The sequence below is a fragment of the Mus caroli genome, chromosome 5, assembly GCF_900094665.2.
Source record: "Mus caroli chromosome 5, CAROLI_EIJ_v1.1, whole genome shotgun sequence".
Taxonomy (NCBI): Eukaryota; Metazoa; Chordata; class Mammalia; order Rodentia; family Muridae; genus Mus; species Mus caroli.
The window spans coordinates 80,503,658-80,517,094 of NC_034574.1; the positions used below are offsets into that span (position 1 = coordinate 80,503,658).

The 13,437-nt window shown below is 36.6% G+C and overlaps 1 protein-coding gene across 5 annotated transcripts in view; it reads right to left on the bottom strand.

Moving 5' to 3' along the window:
* The window catches only part of Sult1b1 (sulfotransferase family 1B member 1), a 28,492-nt gene extending 17,049 nt beyond the window's left edge, over window positions 1-11,443 (bottom strand). The window contains exons 1-3 of one of the 5 annotated variants that reach the window (XM_021162314.2): window positions 11,290-11,443; window positions 3,784-3,943; window positions 2,855-2,983 (exon numbers count right to left, since the gene is read on the bottom strand). In XM_021162314.2, the coding sequence (XP_021017973.1) occupies window positions 2,855-2,983; window positions 3,784-3,931 (277 nt within the window). In that variant the 5' untranslated portion in view covers window positions 3,932-3,943; window positions 11,290-11,443. Of the gene's footprint in view, window positions 1-2,854; window positions 2,984-3,783; window positions 3,944-4,802; window positions 4,957-5,597; window positions 5,700-6,881; window positions 6,995-11,289 lie in introns of those variants that run through there. The other 4 variants (XM_021162313.2, XM_029478003.1, XM_021162315.2 and 1 more) reach the window with 4 other exon arrangements.
* Between the last annotated feature and the right edge of the window lie 1,994 nt (window positions 11,444-13,437).

The following is a 13,437-nucleotide window of genomic DNA, read 5'->3' on the forward strand; positions in this document are numbered from 1 at the left end:
GGCCCCAAAAGGGTGCTGCCTCAGCGGCTCTGTGGCTCCCGCCTGTCCCAGAAGCTGTCTGCCTCTGTGGTCCTCACTCTAACCTGTAGACTAAGTTCGGCGGAGTCCCGGAGCCAAGATGGCACTCTCTGCAGGGCAGGTCTCTCGTTTTATTTTCTTTATTCCAAAAATGAGGAGTAAATCACTACTTAGTAACTTGGAATTTTATTGGATCTATTTCTGAAAAATTGTTCACATGTATTTCTATTACCTCTTTCATACAAATCTTAAAGTCTTATGAATATTTTAATTTCAATATCACTTTAAACTACTCTAATCTTTAAATTACCTGTTAATAGAACATATTCTTGTTATTTTCAGCCTAGGAGTGTATTTTTCTGAAAAACTCTTACATTTGATTAACCAATCCCAAACAATCACTCGTTTTAATCATTTATAATTTATGACAGTTTTAATTGTTTATAATAATTTATAATACAACATCCAACTACAGTGTTCTGTATAACACTTACTTGTATGTAACACTGCATGGACTTTGTCATTGTGGCTGAAAGTTTTAATCCCAATATTCAGAAGGCATGAGAATGTTAAATTCAAGGCCAGCTTGAAGTATTTAGAGATGTCCATGGCAACCTATTCTTTAATAGGCAACATTTCACAAAAGAAATGTGCTCAACCCACCGTTCTCATGCTCATTGCCCATGCTCAATCTATTATGCATATGATAACAAAATAAACAGCCTATATATGATCATATAATATACAACATATAATATGTAATAGAATGGAAATTCTCTCAGAACAGGAATGCAATTTATGTCATTTACAGTGACTTTCTTGTTGACTGAACTCCATGGTCACAACAAATATTAAACACAACCAACCCTTTTATAGCAATAGAAATAAGGTCATAAAAATCAAATAAAAATCTAAGGTGGCCAGTTAGAGTTTTAGATAAATAACATATTTTTCATTTGTGTCTCTTTTTTAGATCTTTGGGATAAACTTATTCTAAATCAAATGTTGTATGGTCTGAATTTTAAATGTAATTGGAGATTGGATGTACTGGATTTATCTGAAGATATTAACTAAAGACATAGAAAAATCAACATCAGATCTCAAGTCTCCAAACTGGCAGCTCCAGCCACATTTCCTAGTACAGAGAAATGAAAGTTGTAATCTTCTATAGGCACGTTTCCCTCTGTTATTTTTAGGCTGCCTTTCCTATGCATATTTTTCCTTATCCTTGCCTCAAATTTCATAAAAGATTTCTCATTTTCCTCTGTCTCAGAGTCATTTTTCCAAGTGAGGTGGTTTAAATTAGCCTTTTATATCATGAATTATGACTTCTAGGAGTTTATCAAGCTGTCACAGGTATCCACAACTGGCTCTAGAGTAAATCCAAATACCACCTTCATCACTTCGTTAAACTTCAACAGACCTCTCTATGGCAACGGACTGAACCTTTAACCCTGCCTTTAGCAGTAATCTCAGACTCCCATATCTACACTATTTGGTTTTATATTTTTCTGTGGTTTTAAAGCTATAGTTAATTTTCAAGCTTTTATTTTACATTTTACTTTAGACCACAGCTAAGAACCAACAGATCCCTTGCTCTGGAAGTTACAAACCTTCTATCTACAGGCCTTCTCCAGGGCAGTAAGGGTTTATACTCTGCTGTTTAATTTGAAGTGTGGGAAGGGTGACTCCCATGATTCTGTGTTCTTATCTAGGTTCCCAGAAGGTTTACTTAAAATGATATTTTACAGTTGCCTGTATGACCAGGCATTTCCAGTCCATCCTAGCTTTAACAGTTTTGTCATCTCCACTATCTCAAACTCTTCATGATGGTACTTTTATGGATAGCCATTATATTTTGATTACACTTTTGTTGGTCAACAGCCTTGCTTCCAAGGGCTAATTAGGCTGAAAGTTGCCAAATGAATCTCTTTCAATTGATTATTTAAAATATCCAATACCTGAAATCTAACATTTTATTCAGAATTATTAATAACCTTACCAAATTCATCCTTCCCAAGTTTCAAAATAAACCCCTGGCTTCATAGAACACTTGGTTGACCTAAATAAAACTTCTGGACTCACCCTTCACTCTTCAATTTCCTCATACTTTGTAGGTGATCTGTCAGCCAGTCAATCTAAAGTATATCTCTAGCAATACAAATTCAATCTCACATAGCCACCTATGTAGACTTTGTATGTTAAACAACAAAAATGACACTCAATGACTGACTCCCACATTCCTAAATCCATTCAACAAAGCCTAGCATGTTTAGAATATAATTAAAAAAAATTTTAAGCATTTCACATTTCTATATTTAATCCTACACTATATGATTTCACGTTGCTTCGCACCCCACTCCTTCCGTTTTCTCCACTGTTCCTTTAGTTCATGAGTTGCCCTAAGGTCTTTTATGCATCAGTCCATTAACACTTACCATTAACATGATGCTTCATGTTCCTACATTATATTTTCTCAAAATATCTGTATAACTTTGGGCTGTAATTATGTGTAGCTAGAATTGAATGTGCCATCTAAGGCAATCTTTCTTATGATTATATCTTGTTCAGTTTTATTCTTTAGCTCTATGAGAGTAATAAAATTGATATAAGTTAATTTACTTTCTAATGTTACAATATTTGTGTACATTCATTGATGAGAAGATGCATATTTTACTAATAAATCTATAACTACAGTGAGTAATTCTTTACAATTATGCAAACACCTGTGGTCTGTTTCTTTTTTCTTTATTTATTCTTCTAATTCTGAATTGAAATTACAACTAGGACAATGTTAGGTAAGCATACTCTTGCAGGAATTATAATCTGATCTTACCTGATATTCTTATTCCAGGAACACTCAGTTCCAACATTGGAACTTTAGAGGTGATAACATCTCTCTTACATTTTTCAACATTTCCATCATTTAGAACCATGTCTACAATCTCACTAAGCCAAGTAGTACCTGTAACAGAATCCATGATCAGATTCTTTGTCATTTTTTATTAGAAATTTTCTTTATTTACATTTCAAATGCTATCCTGAAAGTTGCCCATACCCTCCCCCCACCCTGTTCCCCTACCCACCCACTCCCACTTCTTGGCCCTGGCATTCCCCTGTACTGGGGCATATAAAGTTTGCAATACCAAGGGGCCTCTCTTCCCAGTAATGGCTGACTAGGCTTTCTCTAGGTTCTCCTTGGGGGCCCTGTGTTCCATCTTATAGATGATTGTGAGCATCCACTTCTGTATTTGCCAGGCACTGGCATAGCCTCATACGAGACAGCTATACCAGGGTCCCTTCAGCAAAACCTTGCTGGCATATGCAATAGCGTCTGGGTTTGGTGGCTGATTATGGGATGGATCCCCAGGTGGGGTAGTCTCTGGATAGTCCATCCTTTCATCTTCGATCCAAACTTTGTCTCTTTGTCTTAATGGTTTGGTTATTATTTAATGATTTACACTTTGAGAAACTCACACATGTAAACATGAAACATTTTTGTTATTTTTTAAAAAAAAAATACTTTTTGAGATTACAACACCATGACATCATTTGCCCCTCCCATCTCTCCCTCTAAATTCTAACATGTCCCTCCACAGTCCCCATACCAGCTTTGAAGATAGGATTCATCTCACTTCTGTGGCCAGTCACACACATACACAAGTTCCCCACATACAAACAGCTATACATATACACATGAATAAAAGAAAAATTTAAGACAAAAAAGGCAGGTTAAACCTGTATTTTTCAGGACGAAGGACTCACCTGATTTAGGGTAAGTGGTTATTACAATGTCACCTGGTGTGCTCTGGAACTCTTCAATTCTTTCCCAGTTGAGTGCAAAAGCATATATCATGGGGTAGCCATGGATCATCTTCAGATCTTTTCTCCAAACGTCTTCTGAGGCACTCATTTTTGCAGCAGGCTGAACAGAAAGAATAGAAGGAGTAAAAATCAGGTTCTGTGTAACAAGTGTTAAACTTAAGACTATAATACAAAGTGAACTTTGACTTTATCACAATGTACACGGAAACACGAAGGGTAACTTATGGGTGTGACACTACAGACTGGCAAGGGCAAAAAATGCTTCTCTGAAAACAGAACAAAGGTTTTCAAAAGAAGCTTTTAAAATAAGTGGGATTATGCCTCAGTGAATTAAGTCATTTTTCACAGATATATGCTAAAAGAAAACCCTCCATTTACACTAAAATATTAACACTTTAGCTGATATTTTAGTGTAAGTGGAGGTAACTTTAGAGTTAGTTTATTGTTATTCTGAGTTTTACACTGAAAACCCTGCATACAGTTTGTCCTCTTCTAGGAATTGTTTCTTTGCCACTAGTCTTAAGGAAATGATGCAGGACGCTATAAATCTCTGTGCATGCCCACACATGCAAATGTAGACTTCAGCTACATGAGCGAGCACCTTGGAATTGTAGGCATTTTGATTTCTTTTTAATTTGATTAAGTTACCCATAAAGTCTTATTTTTTAATTTAGCTTCTAGTACTGTTTTATATTTATAACATAAACTGACATATCAGAAGTAAGTTCTTGTCTGTGTACAAATACCTGGGCTATTGGTCTCTTCTTAGATCTACATTTTAATGAGATCCTGAAATTCTCTGTAATAAGCAATGCCTTAAAATCCAAAAAAGATGATTCTAAGTCACTTTAATTAATCTCTAACAATGTAGTTCATAGATATGTAATTGAATAAAGCGGATTCAGTGTCAAGAAAATATATTGCTTTATTTTTTTTTACCCATTATTGCCATTCCTTACCCAGTCTTTTTACAAGTTGTTTTATTTACATTCCAAATGTTGCTCCCCCTTCCCAGTCCTTCTTCCAAGAGTTCTTCACCCCAATCACCTCTTTACCCAGTCTTAAGATGTGCCTTTCATTTTGTATTTGGAATGAGGAAGCAGCTCTATTCTGTCCAAGATCACAAAGGAGGAGTGGTCACCAGGAATGGACTTTGGCCTGCTCACTGACTCATGCTGCTTATGTACTCTGGGCTCAGCCCTATGTTTTAAAAGAGCTGTAACTTAACCCATGCATATGAGTCTTTTTGTTTTGTGAGGGGACTTCTTTTAAGTCAAGGAATTATTTCTTCTCCACCTAGACCTCAAGTTCCTCACACAGGAAAACTCTGACAGCAGTAAATGAAGTGTGCACCGTGAGAACAATCCACGCAGTTCTGAACAGAGCCACCACACCAGGGAAGGCATGCACGAGAGTTCTGCCACCTATCAGTTACCAGGCTGACTGAACAGACAGAATGGTTAATTCTGAGTTCAGTATTATAGGACAGATAGAGGACAGAGGACAGAAAAGGTACCAATAGTTAGTATTGTTGAGCCAGATATGCTGAAACATGGTGTTCCCTGTAAAATATGGAACAGACTAACAAAAAAGCCTGTAAGTCACGCAGGAAAAGCTATGGCGATTTTTTTTTCACTTATAAATTACACAACATACAAAATCTTCATTCAAGTAGAGACATAACCTAAGATTAAAGTACCTAAGATTCATTCTAGGAACATCCAACAGATTAAAATAGGATTAACAATATGTACCTTAGGAGACAGTAACTGAGTCATCTGAAGTTAAGACTGAGTGATTCTCCACATTAAAAGACCTGTCTCTTTGATCAGAACTGTTTGTGAGACACAGTACTGAAAAACATGAAAAAAAGAGAGAGAGAAAGAAAGAGAGAGAGAGAGAGAGAGACAGGAAGGAAGGAAGGAAGGAAGGAAGGAAGGAAGGAAGGAAGGAAGGAAGGAAGGAAGGAAAACATGAGTCTTTTTGCTATTGACTTTTTTTTTTTCAGCCAAGTCTGTAAATAAATAACAAAGTTTATTTCTGTCTGCTACACATGAACCTAGCTCTGGAATCAGAACTCTAATCACCACAGTCGGTGCTCTCCACAGTGTGCATGAGTGTATTTAACAGTGAATGAATGATTGGGCAGAAAACATTGCAGAAGGGTTTGTTTGATCCTGAATAGGCTTAAAGTTCACAAGAACCCTTCCACACCACCCCCAAATCCCAGCACGCTTCAAACGCATTCTATTGAATCCAAAGAGTTAAAAGCGGAAACTGGAAGTTAGATAGTCTCAGCATAGCAAGACATTAATGGAGAACTGCCTTATCTGGAATCACTGGGAGGGGAGTCCCTTGGTCCTGTGGAGGCTTGATGACCCAGGATACAGGAATGCTAGAGCAGTGAGGCAGAAGTGGGTGGATGGGTGAGCACCCTCAAAGAGGCAGGAGTGAGGGAGGAGAGGATAATGGACTTGTGGAGGGGTCACTGGGAGGGGGTATAACATTTGAAATGTAAATAAATTAATTAATCAATTTTTTTTAATTATGAAAAAGATACTCAAATTGCAAAAGCGCTCAATGTAACACTCTTGTAGGTCCACAGAGCTCTATGGATAAAAGCTTGAAGGAAAATCATTTAAAAACAGATTTCCTCCTGTAGTGTTGCAGACCCCTTTAGTTCCTCGGTACTTTCTCTAGCTCCTTCATTAGGGACCCTGCAACCCTACAGGAGGAACAACAATATGAACTAACCAGTACCCCCAAGAGCTGTGTTTCTAGTTGCATATGTAGCAGAGGATGGCCTAGTTGGCCACCAATGGAAGTAGAGGCCCTTTGTATTGTGAAGATCATCTGCTCCAGTACAGGGGAATACCAGGACCAGGAATCAGGAGTGGGTGGGCTGTGGAGCAGGGCGGGAGGAGGATATAAGGGGCTTTGGGGATAGCATTTGAACTGTAAATTAAGAAAATATCTAATAAAAATGCCTTAGAAAATAGATTTCAATTCACATTGTGATCTTATTGCTCAGATTTTACCTTCAGTCAGAATGAATGCTGCTGTGAAGAACCTTCAGAGTTGGTGGTGATCTGAGATGGACTGAGCACCTCATTCTGTGCTCCAGAAAGGTAAATAAAAAGTTCAATAAGGATCTAAGCAAAGCCTCTGACTTTACAATCAGCAAAGATTTGAAGGGATTGAAGTCCATGCAAACACACACTCAAAGGCCTGTTTTTTCAACAGTTGTAATAGGTCAGAGTGACAACTGGAAGGCAGGAAGCCATAGATCAGCGGTGTGTTAACTTCTCTACGAACTTAACAAAATCTGACAAAAACTGCAAGAGGAAACAGCACACAAGAAATGTCTCAGATCTGTCGGTCACCTCTCATTTGAGAAGCCCTTTTCATATGTTTGAACACGGTGAAATGTGATTGCATTATACATGTTGCTTTTTAATCTAAAAGAAGTATGAGTTTTCTATTATGGACATGAATTAAAATGCAGCAGCTGACTTAGGAGCAGAAACTCACCGAGTAGAAAGAACAGCTCCTGAATGACTGCGATTCTAATCATCTCTATGATTTTCTAAGTTCCGTCTCTCCCTCTGCCCCTCGTACACACACACACACACACACACACACATCTAGGAATAAATAAGATATTATGTGTGGGTGGGAACTCATTCCCACAGAAAAGTGCTCTTGTCTTCCTTCTCCAGACTCTTGACCACCCTATAAATTATATCTAATCCAATTGCTAAAAGCAAAAGTTTTGGTTAGGACAAGGGCATTGGTGTCCAATTTAGCTGCAATGGCAGCAGATAAGCTCTGGTCTTGCCTGGAAGCATCATAAAGTGCAGAAAGAAGTGAAATCTTTTGTTTAGACCAACAATTTATACATTATTTCTCAGAGAATTTTTAAAATCACTTTTTGTCTATAAAGGATGTTTCTAACAGATTCCCAATGTTTGTGACTTAGCATTTTTTCATACATTTTACATTTTGCCCAACAGAAACACCAACATTGCAGTACAATTATTAATTTTAAACTATAATTTACTATTAAGAAATTGTGTTTTTGTCTCCTTGAAAAGATTTTGTTTTTAGAAACAATTGCTATAATGAATTGTTAAACATTGTAAAATTTGTGGAAATTTAAAATTCTATCTGACAAACTACAAACACATTTTTTCATTCTGCTAACATTGATGACAGCAAACTTTTTGTATAATAAATACATAATCTTAAAAGATATTCTCATCACACTCTCTAGATGCTAATTATTCATATTATCAGTTTTAATATTATACATTATTATAAGTTGTTTTACCCAATAAACTGTTAATAGGCTATTCTTACTAGCTTTTGAAATATTTAAGTTACTATTATGTTAACAGATGTTTTGTGAATGTATATGTTAAAGCATTTTTAAAATCACTTTTATTCTATAAATAGAACAAATTTTTCAAGTGGCCATTTTTTAAATTTTGTTACAGTATATAACATATAATTTAGTATTTACATAATAGCCTGATATATTTGGGTACATCTTCAGAGTTTAGTGTATATATGCTTAGAGTTTATATAAGCTATTTAAGAAAATGAATTCTTTCTAGAGAGAGACAGTTTTATACTTTTACAAAGTTGCATTTCAAAGGAACATTGAAAGAAGTCTAAGTGCATATTTTTCTGTCAGGTGTATATTGAACAAGTTTCTAAATTTATAATGCTTTTAAGCAAAGCTTTTCGCAAATTGTTAATAACAATACCCTGAATAGAATAGCTCAAGGGCAATGATGACATTTCTAAACATTTCGGAAAGCATGGAACAAAGATTGGCAAATAGGTCCACAAAACCTAAAGCAAATTCCTCTATCATTAGTGCTTATTAGTGTATGCAGTAAACAGAATCAGATGAGAGTTGGAAAAACAGTCATGGAAATTTTTTTGAATGTTTTAAAACTTAGTAAATTTGTTCTTGTCACTTGAAATAGATATATAAGCTTCACTTTCTTAGAAGTAAGTGTATAACCGTCATGGTTCTACTTCTTACCTGCTGCTAAAGAAAGGCAGGGCTTAAATGGCTCGGTGTCAAAGAAATACCTTTCAGATTCCCAACCAACAAAAAGCAGACATTTTCTTTTTTAAGTGAGCATTTTATTAGATCATGAAGTCAACTCAGCATTTGCTATAGTGAATAATTTTTGGTTATGCATTTTAACTTGTTTAATGACTACAGAAAATTATTTTTATTCCTTAAGTCACAAAATACCTTTCTCATGTGATCAACTTTTGATTTCTCATTTTTATCTTCTTTTGGTAGCTCAAGTATAAATCAAAGATAATGAAAATCATATTAGACAAGTTTGCAATTCACTTTGACACGTGCTAATAACCTAAGCTACCAACATAAAAGTCTAAAGCATCATTTGGAGCCCCATACTTCAAATATAGTATTCTAAAATATTAGAATTTGATGCAAAAGAAGAGTGTTTTTAATAGATAAGACATCATAAAATGTCTTGGTTTCTGAAAAATAGTTGTCTAAGGTTGGAAAGAAGTGTAGTAACTGAGAACAAGTAAACACCCCTTGTCTTGTGGAGAAGGAAAGATTTACCCCTTCTGGCTTTAAAACAATAGTCTCAGTTCTCCAGGCTGGTCATTTTGCTGTTCCCACTAGAACAGACTGTGCATAATTGTCTTGTGTTTTCACTTGGAACTCAATCACTTTAATCAGCTTACATTAAATCTCCTTCCTTATATTAATAGGTGAGTTCCAATGAATCATGTTTTAGATCCATTGTGACACTACCAGAATGGGAGAAGGTATTATTTCTCTGTATTTGTTATCCTATCTACCAACAGTAACTACAAACTTAGACGACTGAGAAAAATATCTGACCCAATCTTCCTTCTGATATAAACAACAGCAACTGTCCAGGCACACAAATTGATCTACACAAAAATTGTACACTGAAGTCCAGAGTAATCATGGGGCAAATTCTTCAAGTGCCATCCTGTGAAAAGTGAGAGGGGAAAAGGTTTGACAGCTACTAGTGATGCTACTGAGATTATCTTCTTTTTATAAACGGTTATGTTGTTTTATTTAACACAATGATTAAATCTAAACACTCAGCTACCCACTTGTCCCAATCTAAGGGGAGAGTCATCTATGACACAACCTGAAATTATGCTGACAGCCTTATGAAATCTGTAATAAGATGAGAATTCCTTACTCTTTCTAAGTCCTCAGTACCTTATTCTGGAAGAGACTGTGTGTGTGAACGGGTTGAATTTTTTATAATCTGGGAATTCTTGTCTTGAGCAGAGAGAAGCCACCAGGATCATTGACCAGGTATTTTATATCTGTGTTGAACCAATGCTCACTAATAGTCTTGACTTTGAAAGATTTATAAAGCAAATAAGAGCCCCTGAATTGTGTCATTCATTCTAATGTACTTCAGTGTATAAGCCATTGTTTACTGCCACCATTTCTTTAAAGCCACTTCAAGGAATAAGAAGTGTTGCTTGGAAAATGTTCTTTCAACACCTGCATAGGTGAGCAAAGCTGCTCTTAGATGCCATCGATTATTAAGAAAAATCTCAGTGCCAAGGTGGGCACCTCTACAAATTGTTGGTTAGGAAGAAACCTGATGTTCCCCCAAACAATTAGCCATTCCTGTTGGTTGCTCACCACAACTAAATAGTAAGATACTATGCCTGAAAGATTACATGCATTGCCTACAGGACATAGAGAAAACAAGCTGGTAATTTGATAAATATTTTTCCCTGGCTAGCTTCCCTACTGCCTACTGCTAGGGAAAAAAATTGTCAAATATTTTAGTCACACACGGATTCTAGATGCTTCTGTGAAGACAGACCAGGCAAAACTTACCCACTGGTGCAATCAATAGTAGAATGACTACATGGAGAGGTACCAAACACTTCCTCTTTGGATTTAAGGCCTGCTCACCAAAAGAAGATTTATGTCTGGTACTGAAAACCAGATTGAAACATGTCGATATGTAAGATGTAAGCAATAGTGGAGCACTGATGTAATTTTTGTTAAATGGACACAATATGCATATCAAATTGGCATCTAGATATTTATGCTTGTAGCCATAAGTTATAAGTGAGAATGATTTTATATACATATATATATATATATATATATATATATACATATCAGTGACAGAAAAGAGAAAGAGGGCAAGAGAGAGAATGAAAAAGAGAGTAGAAAGGGGAGAAGGGGAAAGAAGAATAGGAGGAAGAGTAGGGGGAGAAAGACAAAGAGAAAAGTAAGAGAAAGAGTAAGGGAGAAAAGGAGGAAGGAGGGTGAAGAGAGAGAGGAGAAAAAGATTGAGAGAGAGAGAGAGAGAGAGAGAGAGAGAGAGAGAGAGAGAGAGAGAGAGAGAGAGATTTTCCCATTTTGAGACTGAGACCTACCGGTTTTGCTTCATGGTACAGCTTGCTATAATGGACCTTAGAAAAGTCAAAGCTGAAGTCATGGACCTTGTAGGTGTTTAGAAACACAAAAAATGCTCCTGTCTGTGTCTTTTCCACATTGTTCCAGCCAAAGCCCACAGAACTTCAGCATATTCTAGATGGACATGTCTCTCAAAGTAAATATTTAGACTCAATCATGACATGGTGAAAGTTTGCCCCCTAGTGAAATTGGTGAGCAAGTGTATTTTCACACAAACATGGTACCTGAATGTAGAAACCGATGTTCAATATTGATAGCCAACATTTCCTTCTAATACTGTGATGCAAGGATTATTATAACTTCCTTAGGGTTATCTAAGTTAAGCAGAATGATAAACATCTTGAAGAACTCATAGGGCAACTATATTAGCAGAAAGACTGGAAAATGTAAAATGTTAACATGGTTTCTGTCATATTGATCAATGAGTTCTTAAATTAGGGCTGGCATTTTTAATATTTTTTTATTTTTTATGTGCATTCATGTTTGGCCTGTATGTATGTCTTTGAGAAGGTGTTGGGTCCCCTTCTAATGTATACAGACTTGTGTGATGGGTGCCGGGAATTGAGCCTGGGTTGTCTGGAAGAGTACTCAGTGTTCTTCACCACTGAGCCATCTTTTCCCTTTTTTATTGGATATTTTCTTTATTTACATTTCAAATATTATCCCCTTTCCCACCCCTGACCCCCTGCTCCAGGAATCCCAGTATCCCCTCTCTCCCTGCTTCTATGAGGGTGTTTCTACACCCACCCACTCACTTCTCTCTCCCCACCCTCAAATCCCCTACACTGGGGCATCTATTGAGCCTTCATAGGACCAAGAATCTCTCCTCTCACTGATATCTGACAATGCCATCTTCTGCTATATATGCAGCTAGAGCCATGTGTACTACTTGGTTTGTGGCTTAGACTCTGGGAGATATGGGGGGGTCTGGTTTGTTGATATTATTGTTTTTCCTATGGAGTTGCAAGCCTCTGACATTTCTTAGAAGCAACATGATGTGGTAATCTACACTAGAGTGACTCAAAAACACCCCAGCATCTCATTCTAGTGAAGATACAAAGCACTGTGACTAGTAGATAAAGGGCCATAGCAATGGGTCTCCTGCCTGTGTTCCAATGCCCAAACCATCTCAGCATTGTTTATAGAGTTCTGAGCATCCCATAATATTGGTGTTGTTTGTTGCAGGCTTATATCCACATTACAAGAAGTGTATGTAAAATGAATAGTAATATTTAATAACAGATTTTCAGATATTATCTCCTATTCACACTTCTTTAAATGACCACTTAGAACTTAGCTGGTTTTCTTAAGCAGAATAAGAGACACTGGAAAAGAATGCAACATAGATATCTCAATAAGGTATCAGAAAACTTGATTTTATGACTGGACAATTCTCAGCTCTATCTGACACTATGTCCACTTTATAATACAAACATAATTTGTAACATAGTTCTTAATCTCCTGTATAAAAAATATCAAAACTTAACTATTTTCATTCTTCAAAATATCAGAAATTACATGTTTGTGCATAAAGTATAAGTTTCAGCTGCATTAGACTCTTCATTATTTCCTTAGATTAAAATGCCTTTGAAGCTGGGCGTGGTGGCACATGCCTTTAATCCCAGCACTCGGGAGGCAGAGGCAGGTGGATTTCTGAGTTCGAGTCCAGCCTGGTCTACAGAGTGAGTTCAAGACAGCCAAGGCTATACAGAGGAACCCTGTCTTGAAAAACCAAAACAAAACAACAAACAAACAAAAAAAAACCAAAACAACAACAACAACAACAAAATGCCTTTGAAACAAACCCTCCAGGAATTCTGTAGCACAGTGAGGTGGATAAAATCCAGCTATACAGAATGTAGTCAACCCTGTGAACCTGTATTGGAAGCTGAGGAACACAGAACCAACTCTGTACTTTAAACTAGACATTCTACATAAAAGATTTTAATCTTAAATTTCCAGAGTCTAAAAGGTATATATTTGGAGCTGATGAACACAGATTAAGAACAATTGCTGCTTTTCCAGAAGACCTGTGTTTGGTTCCCAGCTTCCACAATGGGTGACTAACAGTTCCCTGTAAATCTAGTTCTAGGGGATCTGATCTTCAT